The sequence below is a fragment of the Heterodontus francisci genome, chromosome 11 (genome assembly GCF_036365525.1).
Source record: "Heterodontus francisci isolate sHetFra1 chromosome 11, sHetFra1.hap1, whole genome shotgun sequence".
NCBI lineage: Eukaryota > Metazoa > Chordata > Chondrichthyes > Heterodontiformes > Heterodontidae > Heterodontus > Heterodontus francisci.
This window is the reverse complement of record NC_090381.1, coordinates 30,328,212-30,352,529: the sequence shown is the minus strand read 5'-3', so window position 1 is coordinate 30,352,529 and position 24,318 is coordinate 30,328,212. Positions and strand designations below refer to the sequence as shown.

Below are 24,318 nucleotides of genomic sequence, written 5' to 3'. Positions count from 1 at the left end.
AGTTTGTAATTCTTTTACTCTGCACAATAAATGTGAAACTGAGTAAATATAGGCTCCAGCATTATCCTTCCATAACAAACTTTCTGGAATTTAGCATGGTAGCAGAGAATGGTTGCCTAAAGCTGAAGGTTGGAAAATAGGAAAAAAGTTTTGGATAGAAAACTAAAATCTCAAGGGCTACCATAGAAAATATAGCAGAAAACAAGGCAGACAGCAAGTGTAAATTATCAGGGTATGATTACCCTCTGGTGTTCTCGGAGTCTGAACCATATGACCAGTGGAATAATGAAGTGGATATGTGGACACGGGTTACATCTCTACCAAAGAGTAAACAAGGTATGGCCTTGGCGTTATCACTTCCTACCAAAAATAAAATCAGAAGTAAAGTGTTTTGTGAACTGGATGTTCGTCAGTTGGACACTGATGAAGGGTTGGATCTTCTGTTAGAATTCTTGGTAGAAATTCACAAGAAAGATGACCTATTGAATACATATGAATCAGGGTCTGACTTTGATAGATTTCGGAAAACAGATGGTTATTCAATGGAGGAATATAGCATGGACTTCAACAGACTGTATAAAAGATTGAGGAAATTCAATTTGGAGATCCCTGGTTCAGTGCTAGCTTTTAAATTGCTAGAGTGCTCGGGTGTCGCATATGGACAGGCTCCTGATGCTAACTGGGGTTTGGATCTTGGACAAAGACTCCCTGTTGGACCAAATGTCTGCAGCCTTAAAAAAAATTCCTGGGGAAACAGTAATTTCCTGCAGTTGAACAAGCAGGGCACTCTGTGGTGACACAAAGAATGGAGGACTCAATGTCTACTAGATTTAGAAATAATCCAGATACTGGAAGCAGGTATAAGTACAATGGAAGAGTTAAAGACAAGAGGAATGAGGATGAAAGCACTTTTAACAGGTCTGAATATTACAATGCAAGAGAGAATTGGAACAGCAATTATAGGCGAATGAATCCCAGGAATGCCCAAGGAACAGTTAATATGTATTTCAAATGTGACTCAATGTATCATTATGCAATGAACTTCCCTAAGTGAAGGGGCAGAGTCTTTGAAATAACACCCGACACAGAGAATTCTGAGGCAGAAGAGGAAGATACTGATGAATCTGAAAAAATTGTGCTAGTTACAAGGAGCTTTAGTCCTGTGATTAATGTGTTAGTTGTGGATTCGTTCAACTGTGCTGTACTGGACAGTGCTTGTATGTAGACAGTATGGGGAACTGATTGGATGCAGTGTTATCTGGATTCACGCAGTAGTGAGGATCGGTGCAAGGTTAAGGAGTATACAAAATTATGAGGGGGATTGATAGGATAGATAGGAAGAAACTTTTTCCCTTAGTAGAGGGGTCAATAACTAGGGGGCATAGATTTAAGGTAAGGAGCATGAGGTTTAGAGGGTATTTGAGGAAATATTTTTTCACCCAGAGGGTGGTTGGAATCTGGAACACACTGCCTGAAGGGGTGGTAGAGGCAGGAACCCTCACAACGTTTAAGAAATATTTAGATGAGCACTTGAAGCGCCACAGCATACAAGGTTATGGGCCAAGTGCTGGAAAATGGGATTAGAATAGATAGGTACTTGATGGCCGGCACAGACATGATGGGCCAAAGGGCCAGTTTCTGTGCTTTATAACTCTATGACTCTAAAAGTACTACCAGCTTTAGGTTTGGTGATGACAAGACATTGAAGTCACTGAAGAGAATACTAATCCTAGATAAAATAGCTGGAGTAACCACTTTATCAGTACTGATGCAGTCTCCAGTGAGATACCTTTACTGTTGAGAAAGCCTTCAATGAAAAGGCACAGAATAAACTTGATATGGAACATGATAAGGCAATTGTTTTTGGGAAGCCAGTGAATTTGCAGTTTACCCAGTCAGGGCATTATTGTATCCCCTTAACAAAACCTGATGTTTCTAGACAGCATGTTAGAGAATTATTGATGGCATCAGGTGTTAAGAATCAGACAGATAAAAGGCAAACTATCTAAAAGTTACATAGACAATTTGTTCACCTTTCTTGTCGGAGATTAAAAACCCTGCTAAAGGATGCAGGTGTGATTGATGAAGAGTAAACAAGGATAACAGAAGAGATTAGTGAAAAGTGTGAAATTTGTTAGAAGTATCGGAGGACGCCATCACATCCTATTGTCAGCCTTCCATTGGCACATGACTTTAATGAGGTAGTTGCAAGGGATTTAAAGGTATAGGACAAAGACAAGAATATTTTCATTCTACATTTTATAGACCTAGCAACTAGATTTAGTCTTTCTACAATAATAAATAGTAAGGACAAAAGGGTGATTATAGACAAAATTATGAAGAAATGGATAGGGACTGGACTTGGGGCACCAACTAAATTTCTGACTGATAATGGAGGGGAATTTGCCAATGACGAGTTCAGTGTTATGTGTGAAAACATGAACATTATGGCTATGAATACTGCAGCTGAAAGTCAATTCAGCAATGGGCTTTGTGAAAGGAATCACGCAGAGGTTGATGAAATATTACATAAAATCTTAGCTGACCAACCTAACTGCAAGTTGACAGCTGCCCTGGCATGGGCGGTTCATGCGAAGAATTCGCTTCAGATGGTTGGAGGATATATTCCCTATCAATTAGTCTATGGGCGGAATCCCAAATTGCCTTCTGCACTGTGCAACAGTCCTCCTGCTCTAGAAGGTATTACAATTAGTTCAATTTTTCTTCTGCACATTTGAATGCTTTACATGCAGGGAGACAGGTTTCCATCAAGGCTGAGGTCTGAGAACATTCGCAGAGCTCTGAGGCATCGTATAAGGCGATCCGAGATGGGATATAGTTCAGGAAATTTGGATATAGTTCAGGAAATTTGGTGTATTATAAAAGAGAGGGCCATAGAGAACGGATGGACCCTGGTAAGGTAATCGGTCATGGTGGTAAGACAGTAGTTATCAAGCATGGAATCAAATTGTTCAGGTTCATTCCTCATGACTAATCAGGGTTGATTACAAAATCTCAGTGTCGAAGCAGCTGATAAAGGGGAAAGAGGCACCTTGTACCTCAAATACTCATGTGTTTTGTGATGAAGGTCCTGAGGAATAGAATATGGTAGATCAAGGGTTGGATAGTAAGGTGACCAATCACGATGCTCGGGAAAGAGCTATCGCGTCTAATTGTAGGTACTCGGGTGACATATATTCCAGAGGGGTCTAATAAATGGAGGGATGCAAATGCTGTGGAACATGCAGGAAAATCTACAGGCAAGTTTAAACATTGGTTACATGTTCCAAGATGATGGCCAAGAAGCCAGAGTCATGCACTGGCAGAGTGGGATAGAAGAGTGGAGTGTATGAAAGTGCAGTGCAAGTTTTGATAGTGGGTCTGGAACTGACTCTTGCGTGAGGAAACGATCACGCACTGGAGGAAGAGCCTCCGATAAAGTACAAGGGAAATCTTCCAGCAGTAGTACCGAAAGACATCAAAGTGCTAACAGGGGCTGCAGTTTGAACAGATTCCACAATGAAACAAAAGGTGGAGGGCAATCTCGGAATAGAACTAGAAGCAGAAGTCCTCATGACCGGGAAGTTATAGAGGCTGCCAGTAAACTTGAGGATAAACTAATAAGAGAAGCAAAGCATAAGGAATTAGAGAGTTGGAGAGAGTTTGGAGTTTATTCTGAGGTTCCAAATAGTGGACAGCCAGCCTTGTCACATAGATGGATTTGTACCGAAAAAGTCCTTGCCAATGGAACTTTTGAGGCTAAAGCTAGGCTAGTTACGAGGGGTTTTGAAGAGCGACTGGGTGATACCAATATTAGAGTGGACTCTCCCACAGCTGGAAAAGTAATCTTGAAAATCTTTTTGGCTCTTTTGGCCACATATTCATGGGAGTGTAGATCCATTGACATAGAAGCTGCATTTCTGCAAGGTGCACTTCTCTCTGAAAAGTATCTGAAACCACCTAAAGAGGTAGCAGATGCAGAAGGAAAATTATGGAAACTGAACAAATGCATCTATGACCTTCATGATGCTTCCGGTGTGTGGTATTTCTTGGTGAGATTTGTTTTGTTGAAAATTGGTTGTGTTCAACTAAAAGCAGATCCTGCAAAGTTTTATTGGTATCATAAAAGGAAACTTTCAGTCATCTTCATGATGCATGTTGATGATTTCTTATGGGGTGGTACTGCAGATTTTGAGAAATATGTTATTAATAAGATTAGGGCAGAATTTAAGATTGGGAGTCAGGCTTGTGGGGCCTTTAAATATATTGGTTTAGATATTAATCAGACTAAGTCTGGAATAAGTTTGAATCAACAATCCTATTTAGAGAGTGTTACTCCCATCCCGGTTAATTGTGTTAGGTCTTCACAGAAAGATGATGATATATCTAGAGCAGAGACTGAGCAATTAGGCCTGATGCCAGTTTTAATGTGCTGGAGTTAAGCATGATGATGAAACATCCAAAAGTTGAGAATGTTTTAAGGGCAAATAAAACATTGAAAAAATTAAATCTGGAGAAATGTGTACTGAAGTTCCCATCCTTAGGTGACCCAAAGAACATGAAGCTAATAATTTTTAGTGATTAACTTTAATTTTAGTGCTAATCTTGCTGATGGGTATTTGAGTGCAGCTGGCTTCATAATATTTCTGATGCGTGAAAATGGGAAATGGTGTCCTTTAGCTTGGGAGGCTAAGAAAATAAAATGAATCATTAAAAGCACATTAGCTGTGGAAACACTGGGTCTTGTAGAGGCAGTGGATATGAGATTCTATTTGTCAAATATTTTGGGTGAAATTCTGAACAAGGAACATACTGAAGATAGGATACCCATTGAATGTTATGTGGATAATCGTTCTTTGTGGGACAATGTACGCTCTACAAAAAGTGTCAGTGAGAAAAGACTACGTATTGACCTTGCTGGATTGAAACGAATGCGAGAGAGAAAGGAAATCTCCAAACTTAAATGGGTAGATGCAAGTCATCAGCTATCCGATTTTTTGTTCACAAAATGCAATGCTAGTACAAAGAAATTGTTAGGGGTGCTAGAGGAGGGGCATCTCACAATATAATACTTTGTATCCAATATGGAATTTATTTTTGATTTATTTTGAAATGTTCTTTGAGTATGTTAATCCTTTGTGCTAATATGGAATTTATTTTGAAATTTTTGAGCCTGTTAATTCAAGTTGTCTTGTAAAAGAAAAAAGGGAATCTGTAAATCTGTTAATTGTGAGTCAATGGTTTGATTATATGCAGGTGAAGGGTATTAATTGGGGTCTTAGTTGAGCACTTCTAAGCAGACACTCACTGAGATTAGTGGAAGGTTTGTGTAAGGAGCTACATGTTGGTAATCCTTTTCCTTTTCACAATAAATGTGAAATGGAGTAAATATAGGCTCCAGCATTATCCTTCCATAATAAGCTTTCTGGAATTTAGCACTCTGTCCTGATATCTATGTCCCTTTATCTACACCCCTCCCATTTAAATGCTACAGATAGTTTGCGCTATATTATTTGCGATCAAATATTATTCTTTTTCTGTTTTCTTTAGATAGCTAGAAATTCTAAATTTGATAAAATGCTAGTGACTATTAAATAAGAACAGTTTAGAGTCAGTCACTACTGCAATTTGCTGATCATTGATTAGACAACCTGAATGTCAGGCTTTGCTCTGGCACCAATTAAAAGTAGTAGCCAAGCCTGAACTGGAACAGTTTGGACCAAACTGGAGTGAGTCTGTACCTGGTGGTTCCATCCTTGATGTAGTACAGAAGGCACTCGGACATCAGTGGGTCCTCATTCAAATTCACCAGATGAGGAGTCTACAAGGAAAAGCCAGACACTGTTACAGCAAGCGATTGTCACAGGACCCCTACATTTGTCTCTGATTTGTCACATTGCCTGTCTGACATCCAATATTAGAGGAAATCTCTGTTCATCTAACTTAATATTGGAAAGGCTGAAGCTTTTGTCTTTGCTCCCCACCATAAACTCCAGTCCCTGACCATTGTCTTAAGCTGAGCAAGACCATTTACTCCCTTGGTGTTGTGTTTGACCCTGAGATGAGGTCCGACTACATCGCTGCACCATCACCAAGACTGCCTACTTCCACCTCTGTAACATGTCTCAACACTGACCCTGCCTCAGCTTATCTGCTGCTGAAATCCTCATCCATGCCTTTGTTACCTCTAGACTTGACTATTCCAATGCTCTCCTGGTCGGGCTCTCATCTTCCACCCGACATAAATTTGTGCTCATCCAAACTTCTGCTGCCTATATCTTACATCACTCTCAAATCTCATTCACCTATCATCCTTGTGCTCACTGACCTTCACGAGCTCCCGATCCGACAACACCTGAATTTTAAAATTCTCATCCTTGTTTTCAAATCCCTCCATGGCCTCACCCTTCCCTATTTTTATAACCTCTTCCAGCCGTACAAGCCTTAGAGATCTCTGTACTCTTCTAAATATGGCCTGCTGTGCACTTCTAATTTTAATCGCTCCTCCATTGGTGGCGGTGCCTTCAGTTGCCTTGACCCTGAGCTCTGGAATTCCCTTCCCTTTACCTCTCTGTCTCGCTCCCTCTCTCTCCTCTATTAAGATGCTCCTTACGACCCACCTTTTTGAATAAGGTTTTGATTATCTGTCCTGATATCTCCCTCTGTGTCTTGGTGTCAAAAATGTTTTATCAATAACCATCTTGTTAAACACCTTGGGAGGTTTTACGGTTAAACGTGCTATTTAAATGTACGTTGTTGTTGTTGAAGCCGGTGGGGGGGGATACTGCTTCTTATGATGCTGGGATCAGATCACATTTACTTACTTTGTGGCCTTCACTGTAAGGGCTGCTCAGTAACCTGGGAAACAATGACATCCACTTACATTGAGACCTGCCTGAGTGACTGCAAGGGAGCCTCACAGCATTGGGTACAGAAACATAGAAACCCTCAAGCCACTCTAATCAATTAAGCTCTCAGTTTGGCAACCCATTGGTTGGCAAGTGGTTCCCATTCAGGTTCTCACGCTTTGGATGGTGAGTTGTGCCAATTACAACCCGCACTCTAGCCAATTAGCTCCCTCGCCCTATGTATAGTTTCCACGAAGCATTTAGTGATTTACCTGTTATCATCCTTTTTATATAGACCAAGGATTCCTGCATTAACCTTTAACATTCTGCTCATTCCACTTATTAATAGTTTCCTCTCACTAAATATAGCAGTTACTAAGTACTCACTTGGGAAGAATTGACCAAACGTAGCATTCCTTGAGATACAAATCTTTTATTGTTTAAAGGATTGCATTCCACAACAAAGTGCTGTCTGATGACAAATGGATATTGTTCGATAAGAATTTTTGCAAAATGCAAAAATAATGTTCGATAATTCAAAGACAAAGGCAACAATTAGAGAGCCGCTGCAACCAGAACTCAGTGATACCTCGGAAGTGTCTGAGCCAAGAACCAGCCAGTGAGAGGGCTAAGAATGAGCCAGTGCATTGTACTTGAGCTCTGAGTAAGGACATTGTATATTGTATATCATTCGATGTGTATGTAAACTGCTTCTATCTGCATGACACGAACACCAAAATCATGGTCACTAGAGCCCTTTTAAAGGAGGAAGCCCAACGTTGTGCCTTTTAAAGGCACGAATTCATTTTCCGGACCCATTATCGAAAGGAAATGAGAGTCTAATCGTCAAGGGATACTGATGTTGAATGACTCACCCATTGAGGATAAAAGCTTTGACAGGCTTCTAGCTTTTGGCAGGCATTGGATTGGTTGGAACATTTTCAGGACAAGTATATACATCTACCTGTCCACTGCCCTTGATGTGATTCTGAGAGAACAAATTAATAATAAGTAGCCTCAATCAAGCAAACGATTAATCAGCGTAAAGCTGATTAATCACTGGAGACCCAAACATAAAACACACATAAAATGAGGCAGCTGGGAAATGATGCAGCATATGCTTATATATCCCAGTATGCATTGCTGAAGTAGGATCATCTCGCACCTTGCACTATATCCTGTAATACATGGTGCACCTCTGAGGGTAATGGCACATTCAGGTGGTATTTAGAGGACAGCAGGCCCCAATATGCGTGTGGTAAGGAACTAGTTGCAATTTTATTGGTGTCCCTGCTAATCGACTGATGCCATTTAGGTGGCCATTCATAATATACATATGATGGCACACCAAGGATTGTGTCAACTTTACCACTGATGTGGGGCCATAACCACAGCACTCTTCCCCGTCAAATTTCAACCTTTTGTCTTGAATTAAAGAAAAAGTCTGTGTGAGCAGTGGGAGCCTATGCAGGTTCCCCATTTAATTCTCCCTCATCTTTTGACGGAATGTTGCTTTAATTGTCAAAAGACCAGGAGGGGAGGCAGGGAGGATGCTTTTTCCACATTGAGTTATGATGATCTGGAATGCACTACCTGAGAGGGTGATAGGAGCAGATTCAATAGTAACTTTCAAAAGGGAACTGGATAAATACTTAGAAAAGGAAATAATTGCAGGGCTATAGGGAAAGAGTCGGGGGAGTGGAACTAATTGGACAGCACTTTCAAAGAGCTGGAAACAGCATGATAGGCCAAATGGCCTCCTCCTTTTATGTATTATTCTATGCTCCTAATCAGTAATTCTAGTTCCATGGATGCCATGAGCTCATCCAAGTAACCATTCCTTATGCATGAACCTAGATAGCCATTTGGCCATGGTGTGTGGACATCATGGCTGGGCACAGACTTGCTCTCACCGAGCATCCACACATGCACACTTCACAACATGGGTGAGTGGATAGCGATCAGAAGTAAGAACCACTGGCTGATTTTATTGGATTCCTAGCTCAGACTAGTGATCTTACTGTTGTCCCGGCTGAGACACAACGTTGCTGCAATGTTTTTGCATGTCTTGATGGCTGGTTGTGTGGGAAGATTATGATAGTTTCTCTCATTTGGCTGGGAATGGAGTGAAATCCATTGGAATTCACTGGCTATCTGAAGCATTCCCATGTCACACTATCTGTTATGGAACATGGGGAACTGTGAGATGCTGGAACAATGCAGATATCACATCAAGGAATGCAACTGGTCAAGGATATAGATTTTAGGATGGAAGGATAGAGATTCTGGGTTTTTACCCAATATACTTTTGGGGAAATCAGAGAAAAACCTTGGAGAATCTTCTCCCAGGAGATTAAATAAGCTGACTGTTCATAGTCTTTGGAGGTGACAGGTTCAGGTGGACTAAGAAATCTTTTCTAAGATCATGAGGTTGACTAGGCTACATTTACAGGGGAGAGTTGGAAAAGGAGATGAAGGGGGAGAGGGGGACAAAGGGGGCAAGAATGGATGACTGGGACAGAAGTGGAAAGGGGGACAAAATGGAGGAGGACCGGTAAAGAGGGGGAAGGGAATAGATGGAGAGGATATAGCCGGTAAAAGGGAAATGACTGGGAGGAACAGAAAGTGGAAGAGTCAGGTGGAGTAGAGACAGAAAGAGATAGGAAAGGGGGAGGGAAGAGAGGGGAAGAGGGGAGGGAGCAGTCCTTCCCAAAACTTGACCTAAGACTTATATTATTTTCATTGCTGGGAATGATCCATGAAGTTAAGAGCCATTAATAGAGGACTGTAATGTTGGAAAATGAATCAGAAACAGCCAACAGAATCAGGGAGTCTATCCAAAAAGTGACAGAACAAACCAAATCAGAGGGAGCACAGCACTGTTCACACACACACTGTCACTCAGAACAAACCTCCTTGGGAGAGAATGCCCCCAGAGACTCCAGCAACATCTGAGCAGCTCTTCTGTTGACAATCTAACAGGAAGCAAATATTAGCAGGTGTTGAGCAAGGGAAGGGAGGGGGACTTGATGCGATGGGAAAAAGGGTAGAGGAATGGGTGAAACCAGGAAGGAGATGGCAAAAACCAGAATGACAAATGACATTGGTTACCAAATTATAAAGCAGCAGCCATTGGAAGTCAGATGCAGGAAAGCAGCCAGCAGAAGTTATAATTCATGTTTCTTTATATACACACACACATACCCACACACACGCATGGACCTATGCTGACACACACATATAGTCACACACACAAACACATGCTCACACAGACACATGTACACTCAAACATATATACAGCGCAAGTGTTAAGCTACATTGAGCTTTAGAAAACTACACTTAACATTGAAATTTCCTGGCAAACTTGTTCATGGTTGGGGTGTGGGGATCTATAGTTGTATCTCTTGTAACTAAAGATGCTTTAACTTTGTGCCATCGGTGCAAAAGCACAATGTCCACACCTGCATAAGGAGCCAAACTGTCCATCTCTCCAGGCACTCTCCAGGAGTCTCTGTTTCACCTGGGTTCCAAAAATGGCTGTCAGAGGCAGTGGAAAACATGCCTCTTTCCCATTGGCCCTTCCAATGTTTTCCCACAAACTTCAATGGGCACTGATACAATATCTTTTGGTGGCTTAAGAGTTTCTGACCACCCTTCTCCTGATGCCCAACATCAATTTAAAAGTGTCTTAATTGAGTTGTAACCTGCGGGGAAGAATTAGTGAGGCTGGTGTATGTGGGGATCTCACAAATGTGCTAATCAATATTTTCAAATTTAGTGTGGCTCATTTGGTAGCACTGTCATCTCTTAAGTCCATAGGTCCAAGCCCTACTCGAAGACTTGAGGTCGCAATCTAGCTGAGACTTCACTGAAGGAGGGCAGCACTGTTGTGGGTGCTGTCCTTAAAAAGAGACATTAAACTAAGTCACTATTCCTTTGAATGAAGATCCTATGTGAGTACTTGAAGAAGAGCAAGGAGATCTCCCCGTGTCCTGGCCAATATTCATTTGTTAAAAAGAAACAGATTAACTGGTCACTCTCAGCAGGTCAGGCAGCATCTGTGGAGAGAGAAACAGAGCTAATGTTTCAGGCCTGTGACCTTTCATCAGAAGGTCACAGACCTGGAACATTAACTCCACTTCTCTCTCAACAGATGCTGCCAGACCAGCTGACAGTGCTGAGCCTTTACAGACCTTTCTGTTTTTGTTTCAGATTTCCAGCATTTGCAGTATTTTGCTTTTATAATGGGTCATTTATCTCCTTGCTGTTTAGTAGGACATTGCTTTAGACCTTGCTGCCATGTTTCAATAAATAGCAACAGTGACTGTACTTCAAAAAGAATGCATGAATGTGTGGCACTTTGGGATGTTTCCAAGAAACATAATAAGGTTCTACATAAATACAAGTTCTTTTTATTTGTATATATTACTGCATCTCTCTTCATCCAAGTTGTAAAACATTGACATTCATAGTGGCTAGACCACTCTGGTCAATTATTTCAATAGATATTGCGAAGTATAGACAGCAGCTTTAGATTACAACCATCAAGGAGCTCATCAAACAGATATGTCTGTTTAGAACCATTTAGCAGCAGCATCCTTCCGATGTTGCTGGATACACAAGACAAAAATGGCTCTTTCCTTTTTTTTCAGGCCTAACTTACCTTCTTAGGGGAGAAGACACCCAATGTACCGCCATCTTCTCGCATGGCCACACCCATCTCCGCGAGGAGAGCCTCCCTGTAACATAAATTCAAAGCTGTTGAGAATTCACCGTCAAACCTGAATGGGAAAGGGTTTGGTCTGCTGGAATTCCACACAAGAGAATAAACAGTGGGTGGTTGATGCTTTGGAAGTCTATACACTGGCAATGTACAGTGGGCATGGAACCATTCTGCAGCTGGACCAGCATTATTCATTAGCTGTTTATCTGGAGTTGTGCCCATGAGCACTTTGCAGAAGAATAGCCAGCTCTGAACTGAGAGCTGCTGAGTCTGGTGTGGAGGAGTTTTAAAGGTTTATTTCTATCTAAAGTCTAGTTTTTTCTTCAATTTAGCAATTAACTAACAATTACTCCTTAAGTTAAGAGAAGTTAAGTATTATTCCAGCCTTAAAGCAGGGGTATACAAGCTCTCTGGGAGCAGCTGCAGCTAGTTACTGAGGTAGATGGCTTAAACTGGTTTTCAGAAGCTTGAATCAGATGTTTTTCAGAAAATATAAAGCAGACCTTCCTCATTGCTGCTTCAAGTGCACAGAGTATAAAGTGGGAGTTTGGTGAGGGAGGAGCTCCTTGCATTCTTTTTCTACCTCCGGTAGCTGGCCCTTACTTTGGTATAGGCAAAGGAGCTGATTGGTGAGTAACTGGTAAGTTATTCTGCTTATTCTAATTGTAATAAATAGCTTTTAAAGTTATGGTATGGCCTGTTAGCTTTCACTATGTACATCCTCTGGTATGTGGGAAGTCATGGATGCACCATGTGTCCTAGATGAACGCATCTGCAGGAAGTGTCATTGGCTGCAGAAGCTTGAGCTCCAGGTTTTGGAGCTTGGGTGGTGGCTGGAGTTACTGTTGTGCATCCACAAGGTGGAGGACTATGTGGCTAGCATGTTTAGGGAGGTGGTCACACTGCGGGGTAGCAGCATGCAGGCAGAGAGGGAATGGGTGACTGCCAGGCAGTGTAAGAACCAGGCAGGTAGTGCAGGAGTCCCCTGAATCTATCTTGCTTGTTAATTGGTTTTCCATTTTGGATACTGGTGAGGGCAAAGGTTCCTCAGGATGTACATTCCACTTGTGAAAGCTAACAGGCCATACCATAACTTTAAAAGCTATTTATTACAATTAGAATAAGCAGAATAACTTACCAGTTACTCACCAATCAGCTTCTTTGCCTATACCAAAGTAAGGGCCAGCTACTGGAGGTAGAAAAAGAATGCAAGGAGCCTCTCCCTCACCAAGCTCCTACTTTATACTCTCTGCACTCAAAGCAGCAATGAGGAAGGTCAGCAAAGCCTGTGGCACCATGGGTGGCTCGGCTGTATAGGAGGGGAGGAAGAAGAGTGGAAGAGCAACAGTGACAGGGGTTTCAATAGGGGATCAGACAGGTATTTCTGTGGCAATAAACATGCCTCCAGGATGGTGTGTTGCCTCCCTGGTGCCAGGGTCAACAATGCCATCAAATGGCTGCAGGATATTCTTCTGGGGGAGGATGAACAGCCAGAGGTTGTGGTCCACATTGATATCAATGATACAGGTAGGAAAAGGGATGATGTCCTAAAAGCAGATTTTAGGAAGAAAATTAAAACGTAGGACTTCAAGAGCAGTAATCTCAAGATTACTCCCAGTGTCATGTGCTAATAATCTTAGGAATAGGAGGATTAAACTTGTGGCTGGAGAATTGGTGTAGAAGGGAGGGTATCACATTTGAGGCATTGGGACCGGTTCTGGTTCAGGTGGGACCTGTACAAGATGAATGGGCTGCACCTTAACAGGACTGGGACTAATATCCTGGCAGGGAGATTTGCTAGTGCAGTTGGGAAGGGTTTAAACTAGCTTGGTGGGATGGGGGAAATGGGAACCTGAGGGGTCCTTCGTTGGAAGAAGTAAAGCTGGTAACAGGGAGTAGAAAAGTAGCAAGTGAAATTAAAGGCAAGCGAAACAAAGATGAGTATCAACTATTCTTAGAATGCAGAATAATGTCAAAGAGAAGGTTAAGAGCACTCTACCTGAATGCACACAGCATTTGCAACAAGGTAGATAATTTAAAGGCATAGAGGTAAATGGGTATGATCTAATTGCCATTATGAAAATGTGGCTACAGGGTGACCAAGACTGGGAACTGGATATTTGACATTTAGGAAGGATAGGCGAAAAGGTGGTGTTGTGCTGGTAAGGGATGGGATCAGTACATTAGTAAGGGAGGATCTCTGGAAGAACAAAATGTGGAATCTGATTGGATAGAGCTAAGAAGCAGCAAACATTGGTAGGAGTTGTTTATAGGCCACCAAATAGTAGTAGTGTGGGACATGGTATTAATCAGGATTAGAGAAGCATGTAGCATAGGTAATACAATCATGGGTGACTTCAAACTGCATATAGACTGGGTACACCTAATGAGCACTCCTCCTGTGGAAGATGAGTTTCTGGAGTGTATTTGGGATGGTTTTCTAGAGCAGTATGTTGAGGAACTGACTAGAGAAAAGGCTATTTTAGATCTCTTATTTAATGAGAAAGGGATAATGAATAATCTGGTTGTAAAATAACCTTTAGGGATGAATGACCACAATAGAATTTTACATTGTTTGGAAGTGAGGTAGTTCAATCTGAAGCCAGGGTGTTGAGGGGTAAATTGGCTGAGGTGGATTGGGGAAAATACACTAAAAGGTATGACTGTACATCGGCAATAAAACCTAAAAACAACAGACTGAAAGTTTCTATAAGTATGTAAAAAAGAAATGTTTGGCTAAAACAAATGTGGGTCCATTACAGACAGTCAGGAGAATTTATAATGGAATCGTGAAATAGCAGAGAAGATAAATGATTACTTTGTCTGTCTTCACTGAGGAAGATGCAAGAAATCTCCCAGAATTAGAGATTCAAGGGAGTAGGGAGAATTGAAAAAAATTAGTATTAGTAAGAAGGTTGTACTGGAGAAATTAATGGGGCTGAAGGTTAGTCCTCACGACCTGATATTCTACATCCCAGAGTGTTGAAAGAGGTAGTTATGGAGATAGTGGATGCATTGGTGATCATCTTCCAAAATTCTATAGATTCTGGAACAGCTCCTGCAAATTGGAAGGTTGAAAATGTCACCCCACTATTTAAGAATGGAAGGAGAGAGAAAATGGGCAACTAAAGATCTGTTGGCTTTGCATTGAGGAAAATTATAGAATATATTCTGAGGATGTGATAAATGGGCATAATTGGGGAGGCAGTGGCATAATGGTCATGTCACTGAACTAGTAATCCAAGAGACCCTGGTGAGTGATCTGAGGACACTGGTTCAAATCCCACCAAGGCAGATGGGAAAATCTGAAATTAATTAATTAATTAATCTGGAATTTTAAAAAATAGTCTAATAACTCCATGGAACCATTGTTGATTGTCGTTAAAAACCCATCCGGTTCACTAATGTCCCTTTAGGGAAAGAAATCTACCATCCTTGCCTGGTCTGGCCTACATGTGATTCCAGATCCACAGCAATGTGGTTGACTCTTAACTGCCCTCTGAAATGGGCCTGGCAAGCCACTCAGTTCAAGGGCAATTAGGGATGGGCAATAAATTCTGGTCTAGCCAGTGACGCCCACATCCCATGAACTTAAAAAAAAAAAGTCAATGTGGATTTCTGGATGTGAAATTGTGTTGTGTTGGAGTTTTTTTAAGGATGTTACTAACAGAATTGATAAAGGGGAGTCAGTGGACATGGTATACTTGGATTTTCAGAAGGCTTTTGATAAAGTCCCCCACAGGAGGTTGGTTATCAAAATTAAAGCACATGGGATAGGAGGCATGGATTAAAGATTCATAGAATCATAGAAAGTTTAAGGCACAGAAAGAGGCCACTTGGACCATCGTGTCTGTGCCAGCCGAAAAACAATCTACCTATTCTAATCCCACCTTCTAGCATTTGGTCCGTAGCCCTGCAGCTTACGGCACTTGAGGTGCATATCCAGAATCCTTTTGAATGAGTTGAGGGTCTCTGCCTCAATTACCCTTTCACACAGTGAGTTCCAGACCATCACCACCCCCTGGGTGAAAAGCCTTTTCCTCATCTCCCCTCTAACATTTTCTACTTTAAATCTATGCCCCCTTGTCACTGACCTCTCTGCTAAGGTAAATAGGCTCTTCATCTCCACTCTATCCAGGCCCCTCAAAATTTTGTACATTTCAATCAGATCGCCCCTCAGCCTTCTCTGTTACAAGGAGGACAACCCCAGCCTATCAATCTTTCCTCATAGCTTAATTTTTCCAGTCCCAGCAACATCCTCACAAATCTCCTCTGTACCCTCTTTAGTGCAATTACATCCTTTCTGTAATGAGGTGACCAGAACTGCACACAGTACTCAAGTTGTGGCCTAACCAATGTGTTATCCAGTTCCAGCATAACCTCCCTGCTCTTGTATTCTATACCTCAGCTAATAAAATAAAGGATTCCAAATGCCTTCTTAACCACCTTATTGACCTGTCCTGCTACCTTCAGGGATCTGTGGACATTCACTCCTCGGCACTTCTCAGTATTTTCCCATTAATCGTGTATTCCTTTGCCTTGTTTGGCCTCCCCAAATGCATCACCTCACACTTCAAGTTGAATTCCATTTGCCACTTTTCTGCCCATCTTTATTGGATTGGTTAATGGGCAGAAAACAGTCAGAATAAATGTGTCATTCTCACATTGACAGGCTGTGACTAGTGGGGTACTGCAAGGATCAGAACTTGGGGCCCCAGCTGTTCACAATATATTATCAATGATTTGGATGTGGGGGCCAAATGTAATATTTCAAGTTTGCAGGTAACCCAAAACAAGGTGGGAATGTGTGTGAGGATGCAAAGTGGCTTCAAGAGGATTTGGACAGACTTAGTGAGTGGGCAAGAACATGGCAGATAGAATATAATGTGGAAAAATATAATGTTATCCACTTTGGTAGGAGGAATAGATGTGCAGAGTATTTTTTAAATGGTAAGAAATTAGAAAGTGTAGATGCATAAAGGGACCTGGGTGTCCTCATCAATAAGTCACTGAAAGCTAACAAGTAGGTGCACCAAGCAATTAGGAAGGCTAACAGTATGTTAGCCTTTATTGCAAGAGGATTTGAGTACAGGAGTAGTGAAGTCATAATTCAAGTTAGACTGCACCTGGTACCTGGATCAGCCATGATTGTATTGAATGGCTTCCTATGTTCCTAATCTGATAAAATCTCAGTGATGTTTGTACAATTGGCCAGTATCAGAGGATACTACAAATGTAGTTGGTTCCAGTCCAGAAGTAATAGGTCTCTGTCTGATATCACATTTAACATCAACAAGGAGTGACAGAAGATTATACTCCAGAATCTGGTCTGCCCAGCCTTGGCTATCCCCTTTCTAGGTTGGTTGTCATCTTATTGCTTTTTAGTTTGTTCACAGCATTAAAGAAATAGCCCTCCCGCATACCCTACACAATGGTCTTAGTGTAGGTAAACTAGATTGTGGTTTAAGATGTCCACAAGTGCCATGAGTGTGGTCATGTCCTGATGCTTGCATCCACTTGAACGAAATCCTTGCTGGCAGGGCTCGATCAAGACCACTGGAGCAGTAAATGCTGGGTGGCACAGTGTGCCATGTAAGACTTGAAATTATTACTTGCCAGAAGAGTGACAAACACTGAACCCATTCTCTGCTTTCCCAGACATTGATGGTGAGTTGAGAACTATCCCAGTGTGTCAAATTAATGTTCTGCTATTGACTGTCTATTATAGAAACCGATTAATTTTCATTTCACAGGAACAGGAATTGGCCATTCAGCCCATCAAGACTGCTTGAGTAGACTAGGCTTGTATTCCCAGGAGTTTAGAAGAAGTGATCTAATTGAAATTGCCATGAAAACCCTACATGCCAACTGGGAAATATTAATTTCATCAGTTGGAACCTTGCCTGATACTTTTACTGGAAATTCTTACAAATAACTTATTAGAAAGTACACTAGCAGCCAAGATAGCCACTGCAATTTACATTTGAAACACCAAAAGACCAGACTGGAAACATGACTGACTCAACCTAGCCAAAATAATGAGGTGCTCTAACTAAATTACCTGAAATGGCCTTACCAGTACAGTCGTCGAGGGCCATCAACACCCATGGTTTTTAAAAGAACCAACCCCCTCCCCCCACCCCACCAAATGTGACTGGACAGCTTGAGGGGGTAGAGCCTTGAATATCAGAAGCTTCCGGAAGGATCTCATTAAAACCAGAGGTTTGGTAATGTCATGTGACTGCTTGTACAGCTCTGGAGAGACTAAGCTTTTTCAAAGCAGAGAACTATAACTGTAAGCCATCAAGGAGGCAGCTCTCTCACTCCAGTTAGACTGCCACAGCCAACCACGAGGGGACAAGGATCAAATCCCCTCTTCTGCCTTTAAGAGGCCTGAGAAGCAAGCCCACAACCATGCACGTGGCCCAGCGAGGACTTCAGGACTACAATTTCAACCGAGGACTCAGACTGATATATCTTATTTAAATTTCATTTATTCCAGACTCTACCCCAACCACAAACTGTTCCCTCTGTAATCTCTGCGTGTGACTCTCATGTGAATGTGTGTGAATGCGTAGCATATTTTAGTAACTTTAACTGGTTTAGAGTGTTAAGAATAATAAACTTGCATCTTTCTTAAACTCAAGAAAACTGGTCTGGTTCTTTAGCAATTATATTACAGGAACAGGAGAAAGTGCTCACTGAGGTGCTGAGTTCAATCACTGTGTAAAAAGGATAAACCCTGTTGCTGTCAAACCAGAGAAGGGGCGAAAGGGGGAGCCTGAGACCCCCTTCCTTGCCTGGCTGTAACAATGTATAAAATTCTTAAGGGGCTTTTTAGAGTAGATGCTGAGAAAATGTTTGCCCTGGCTGAGGAATCTGGAACGTGGGGGTCACCATTTCAGAATAAGTGGTTGGCCATTTAGGACTGAGTGGAAATTTCTTCACTCAAAGGGTTGTGAATCTTTGGAATTCTCCACCACAGAGCTGTGGATGCTCTGAGTATATTCAAGACAGAAGTTGATAGATTTTTGGGTACTAAGGGATATGGGGATAGTGAGGAAAGTGAGGTAGAAGATCAGACATGATCTTGTTGAATGGTGGAGCAGGCTCAAAGGACCAAGTGGTACACTCCAGCTCCAATTGCTCATGTTGTTAGGTTCTATAGGAACAAGTGTAGGTTATTCAGCCCCTCAAGACCACTATAGGAAGAGCAGGAGGCCATTCAGTCCCTCAAGTCTGTTCTGCCATTCAATTAGATCATGGTTGATTCCAAGATTACAAAGGTCTAATTCACATGGAAACCTGCCCCACACCTATGGTTACTTCCCCCTTTCAATGCAGTATGAACTGTAAGGTGCAGAAACTTGAATTAAAGCCTGTGCTCAACCAAGAGAAACCTCTGCTGCTTGTTCTCAATGAGGCCATAGGGCTGGACAAGTGCAGCAGCTTCTGAACTTCGTCCATTTGGGATCTGTCGTTCACAGCAATTTATTGATTCCACTATTTATCAACTCATCAGTATTTTACTGAAATAATGGTGCTGCAGTGTAGACATCTTCATCTCCATAGCAATAGGCCTTGGAAAACTAATTTGAATTTAAGGTCCAACAGAGAATACTGTCATGTTTGGCACAACAACTGCTCCCTAATCACAATCAGCAAATTCAACACTAACATGGGAACCTAACTAGGAGCCTTCAGGTCAATATGATTTGATTAGGCACTGCCTGTACCAATTAAGGAGGCAAGTATTTTGCAGTGAAGCTCTTACTAGGTTTGACTCAACTATGGATAGTCTTGAAACCATACAGCTTGTTACAGCAGATTAAAGTCATACTTTACCTCTCCATCCTTATGGCTTCCGTTCTGCGGAGTTTCTCTTCCCATGTTTCATTCAACTCGGCAATTATCTTCTCTGTCTCCTGTTGACAGTGCCCAGACATCAATATAAGCTTTTGAAAAATGAACTCAAAAGCAGTGAAGTGTAACTCTATCGAGGGCCAGGAACTAGCTGCTGGCCTTATAACAATCCTTGGTAGTGTAGAACAAAATGGTTAGTCCAACTAACATTTAGCTTGGCAGCTGCTGAAAAACTGTGGTAGATTTAATTCACTTGGAGAGATTCCTTTTTTAAAAAAAACGACATTATAGTGAGCTAGTAAAGAGCCTAAATAGTTTCCAATTGAGTGGTTCTCAAGGAATGACTGATCCACTTTACCAGTGGGATTCTGGCATTGCCACAGACAGCTGAAGAGGCAGCCTCTTCAAGGCCCATATGCATCACAGCGTATCAGTCAAAGCACTTCCCTGGGTAGGTTGGCCCATGTGCAGTATGGTAATATATTGGTCAAGATATTGTCCTGGGCAGGCTGTTTAAACACCCGTTGCAAAACATTTTAGATGTCCTTATGCAGGATATCACATTTCCAATTTCCCTTGACTGTCACAGTTTGAAAGCATTTACCTTCAGTCGCTCAATAGCTTCCTCACTGCCAGGGGCGATCATGAGCCGGTCGTGCAGGCTGGACACGGACCCTGCACGGCTGGACAGAGCAGAAAGGGACGGCGAGGGGCTCACTCCAGCCACCATTCCGGACACTGTGGAGAAATTGTCAGCTCGTTGATTGACAGCTGCTATTCTGCGATTACGATTATTATTCTCTAAATCGTTCACGTCTACAGAAGAAAGCGGGAGGGAGGGAAGGGAAGGGGAGAAAGAGAGAAAGGAAAGGAAAGAAAGAAAAATGAAAGTTGGGTAAAATTAACTAAAACGGGATGAGAAACATATCTTAGAAAGCAGACAGACATCATGAATGTACATAAAATGAATCCGTGCTCGAGAGGGAGTCAGGATGGTGACCCCAAGTGTTTAAGATGTGCTTACTGTTGGTGGGTTTTGATGGTTTCTGCCAACTTAGAATGGTCACTCACCAATGCTCAAATTTGCTTTGGGGAACTGCTGATCTATTTCGTGAGAAAGCAAGTGTAGTGCTCAGTTCCCATTGTAATTGGCTGGATGGAAGTTTAATGCCCACTTACTTGGCACTATCTGCTGTTTTGTCTTTGCTCACTTCCCCCGTGTACTTTGTCGTCTGGTCGACTTATAAGTCTATTGTAATCCAGATGTTTTCTACCATGCATGGTGGGTGTCCCATTCACTTCCCCGCTGACCTCTGGCTGTTACTAAAGCTGCACTGATATAAGTCTAATAAACCCAGTTCTGGAGTATGGGGGGGTAGCAGATAGTTGAGACAACAGCCCTTGGGAAGAAAGTGAGCAGTGATGCTCACTCACCCACTTTTGCCTTGATTTGCGTGGTTCTCAGGGAATCACAAGGCAAGCAGCATCAACAGGATCTGACCCATTGGGTCAGTAGAGACTGGTCAATAAGTGGGCTATTTTCACCTGACTTTTGTTATGGGCTGGCACATAATCTTGGGTTACCCAGGGGTCATAAGCAACAACAGATTTTTTAAAATTCTGAACTCACATAGTATAACTGGATAAACAAATGTCAAATAACACTACACGTGGTTGGGTTCTTAAATATAATTATCCCCGTCTGCAGCTTTCAGAATACTTCAGATGGCAATTGCACTGTTCAGGTTGAACTGAGACATACGAACCAAGAAGATCCCAGGTTCGATTCCCAAGATAGGCCCAAAACATCAGTGCTACAAACCTAGGCAAAACTCACAGTTCAAGTTCCTGTCTTGTATTTTACTACAAGAGTGCTGTCGTGACAAAATCTTGCATGTACTATCATCACGGCAATGAGTCACATCGTCCTTGTTGGCTTCTGAAGCCTCTCTTTTCTTCCTTTATGAAAACAAATATTCTGAAACATTATAGGGAGAAAAGCCTTCTCCTGGCACAACAAGTAACAGAACAAAGAACAAACAGCACTGGAAGCACTCAGTCCAGAACCTGGGAAGTGTAGTTTCTACTCCCCAGAGCACATAAAAAACAGGAGCAGGGCAGGGGTAAGACATTTAATAGCACCATTTAATATGATCCTCAACCGCAACTCCACTTTCCTGTCTGATCCCCATATCCCTTGATTCCTTGAGAGTCCAAAAGTCTATCAACATTTATGCTGAATATACTCAATGCCCGCAGCTCTTGGGGAATTCCAAAAATTCACAACTCTTAATGAAGAATTTTTTTTATTCGTTCTTGGGATGTGAGCGTTGCTGGCAATATCAGCATTTATTGCCCATCCCTAATTGTCCTTGAGAAGTGGTAGTTCTTCTTACCTCAGTCTGAGATGGCTAGCTCCTTATTCTGAGACTACGCCCCCTGCTTCTAGACTCTCCAGCCAGGGGAGACAGTCTCTTAGCATCTCCCTGTCAAGTGCTGTCAGACTCTTTCATATGTTTCAATGAGATCACACCTCATTCTTCTAAACTTCAAAGAGTACAGGCCCATTCTACTCAAAGAGGGAGGGGTTTCCCTTTCCCATTGCCCCCAATTGTCCAAAATTTGTCACAAGAACCTTTGTTTTCCTGTCTAATGTACAGCTTCATTGCTCTTTGTCATACTATAGGAGTCCACTCTGTGTATATGAGTACATTTGCATTTGAGTGCCCCATGTATGTTTGTGTGCCTCATACATGTGTGTACCCCATGTATAAGTGCATGCCCTACTTATGTGCATGTGTGGAATTGTCTGTTCTGTGCATGTTTGTGAATGTGTTGCTTGATATGCACCTGTGCTTTTTAAATGTAAGTGATCCAGGTATATGTGGGTGCTATAAATACATGTCTATTCCATGTACGCGTGTATGACTGTACATGTAAATATCCCATGTGTATGTGTTTATGCTGATTGTGCCAGTGTACACTGACACAATGTGTGTATATATGTTTGCCTTTGCATGCACTCCATGCGTGTATCTGCTCTTTGTATTTATGTATGTGTCTCATCCTGCGCATGTTGAGGGCTGGATTTTATGGAGCTGGCAGGGGTCCCGATGCTGGGTCCAAAAAGCGAGGGGAACCCCGTGTCAACCCTTTGGAGATTTCCACCCCCCTACCTGGCTCTATTTAACAGTGCTCGGGCAATTAGCTGTCCGGCACTGGGGTCCGCATCCCTTTAAGGACAAGGATCTACCTCCAAGAGCTGCTGGCCAATCAGAGGGTCAGTAGCTCAGTAGTATCAGCAGTGCCACCGGGAGCGGTGGCCACTTCTGGTACTACAAGAGGTCCATGACTAGGACGAGCACTGCAGCCTCGTACCCCAGGTAAGTGTTTCGGGATCACCGGGGCCAGTCCGGCAGGGCCCAGGTGGAGGTGTGGGGGGGGGGGAGCGGAGGGCGGTTACTGCCGGCAGTGGGGAGGGGTTGTTAGCGGAAGGGTGACTTTTGCCACTGGAGCCCCTCCGTGGGCCACAGATTTCGCATAGAGGAGGGTCCCTTCCCCCCAATCCCACATCCCTGGTAAAATACAAGTGGTGGCGCAAAAGGCCCTTAAGTGGCCATTAATTGGCCACTAAGGGCCTCAATTGGCCTCTGGGTGGGATGGTCATCTTCAGTGGGAAGTTTGTCTCTGGCTTTTCCCATCCTGGACTAAATTCCAAGGCGATGGGCTCTCCACCCCTACCTTCTCTCAATTATATGGGCCCCCTGCCTCTGTTCCCGTCCTTAGGGGGCCCATAATATTCAGCACGTGTGTGTGAATGCGTCACATGTCTGTGCCTCTTGTACACATCTGTCCTCTGTCCATGTGACTATCACATTTAGACACATTACCCGTGTATTTGCCTCTTGAATTTGTGTATTTGCCTCCTGCATGAGTGTTCCCCATTTACATGAGCAGACTGTGTATATGTATGCATACTGCCCTGTCTGCAAGCCTTGTGTTCATAAGTTTATCATATGTATGATCCATGCCCCTTGTACATGTTTGTCCTACGTATGTGTGAACCCCCATATTTGTTCTTATGTCTGCCCCGTGTTCATAAATGTCTATGTATGTGTGCTCCTAATACGACCCTGCCCTCTGAACGTGTTCCTCGTGTACATAACTCATAAATGTGTGCCTTTTGTATGACTGTGTTCCCTATATGTGTATTTTCTTGGCTACTGTCTATGGCTTATGCATGTATCTGTCTCATGTACATATATGCCCCATGTACTGTTTGTGCCTCATTTTGCATGCACACGTTGAATACGTGTAGATCCTGAGTATGTAAATGTTCCATGCATATTTTCCCCCTGTAGATATGTTCCCCTATGTGTGCGCCAATCTCCTGTATGTGTTCTCAAATGTCTGTGCCCAGTGACTGTGTCTGACTCGTGTATAAGTATACCTTGTGGTTGTGTAAGTCTAGCCCAGATCCTAAAGATGAGATAAGCCCTAATATGCTGCTCCACCTCCACTGGGTCCAGTAGGAAAGAAGACATTAAGCCTTCTGTCCAAGGTAGAATTGAGGCTAACTGGGACCTGGTGGTGTACAGGGTTATAGACTAGAGATGCATTTACTCTTAGATCCCATATTTGTTCAATTGGTAGAACTATTGCTTGTCAATCAGATGGTTGTGGACTCAGTTTCCACTGCAGGATGTGAGCATAATGGCCCTGAAATTCTATGGGAATTAAATTCTCCTTGGCTCCCAATGTAATTCTAGCAGAACCCACAGGAAAAAAGGTTCATGCAGCTATTTCAGCCATTTCCGGAGGTGGGGGTGGGGGGGGGGGGGAGGTGTTGCTGACCAGTAGGACCGCTGCTAACCTTAAGGGGTA

General features: G+C 42.5%; 1 protein-coding gene across 5 annotated transcripts in view; it reads right to left on the bottom strand.

Annotated features, from left to right (window-relative positions):
• The window catches only part of kif1aa (kinesin family member 1Aa), a 520,143-nt gene that overhangs the window by 313,640 nt on the left and 182,185 nt on the right, over nt 1-24,318 (bottom strand). For 4 of the 5 annotated variants that reach the window (XM_068041901.1, XM_068041902.1, XM_068041903.1 and 1 more), the window contains exons 11-14: nt 20,039-20,250; nt 19,417-19,496; nt 11,512-11,587; nt 5,742-5,821 (exon numbers count right to left, since the gene is read on the bottom strand). In XM_068041901.1, coding sequence (XP_067898002.1) covers nt 5,742-5,821; nt 11,512-11,587; nt 19,417-19,496; nt 20,039-20,250 — 448 coding nt within the window. The remainder of the gene's footprint in view (nt 1-5,741; nt 5,822-11,511; nt 11,588-19,416; nt 19,497-20,038; nt 20,251-24,318) is intronic. The other variant, XM_068041905.1, reaches the window with a different exon arrangement.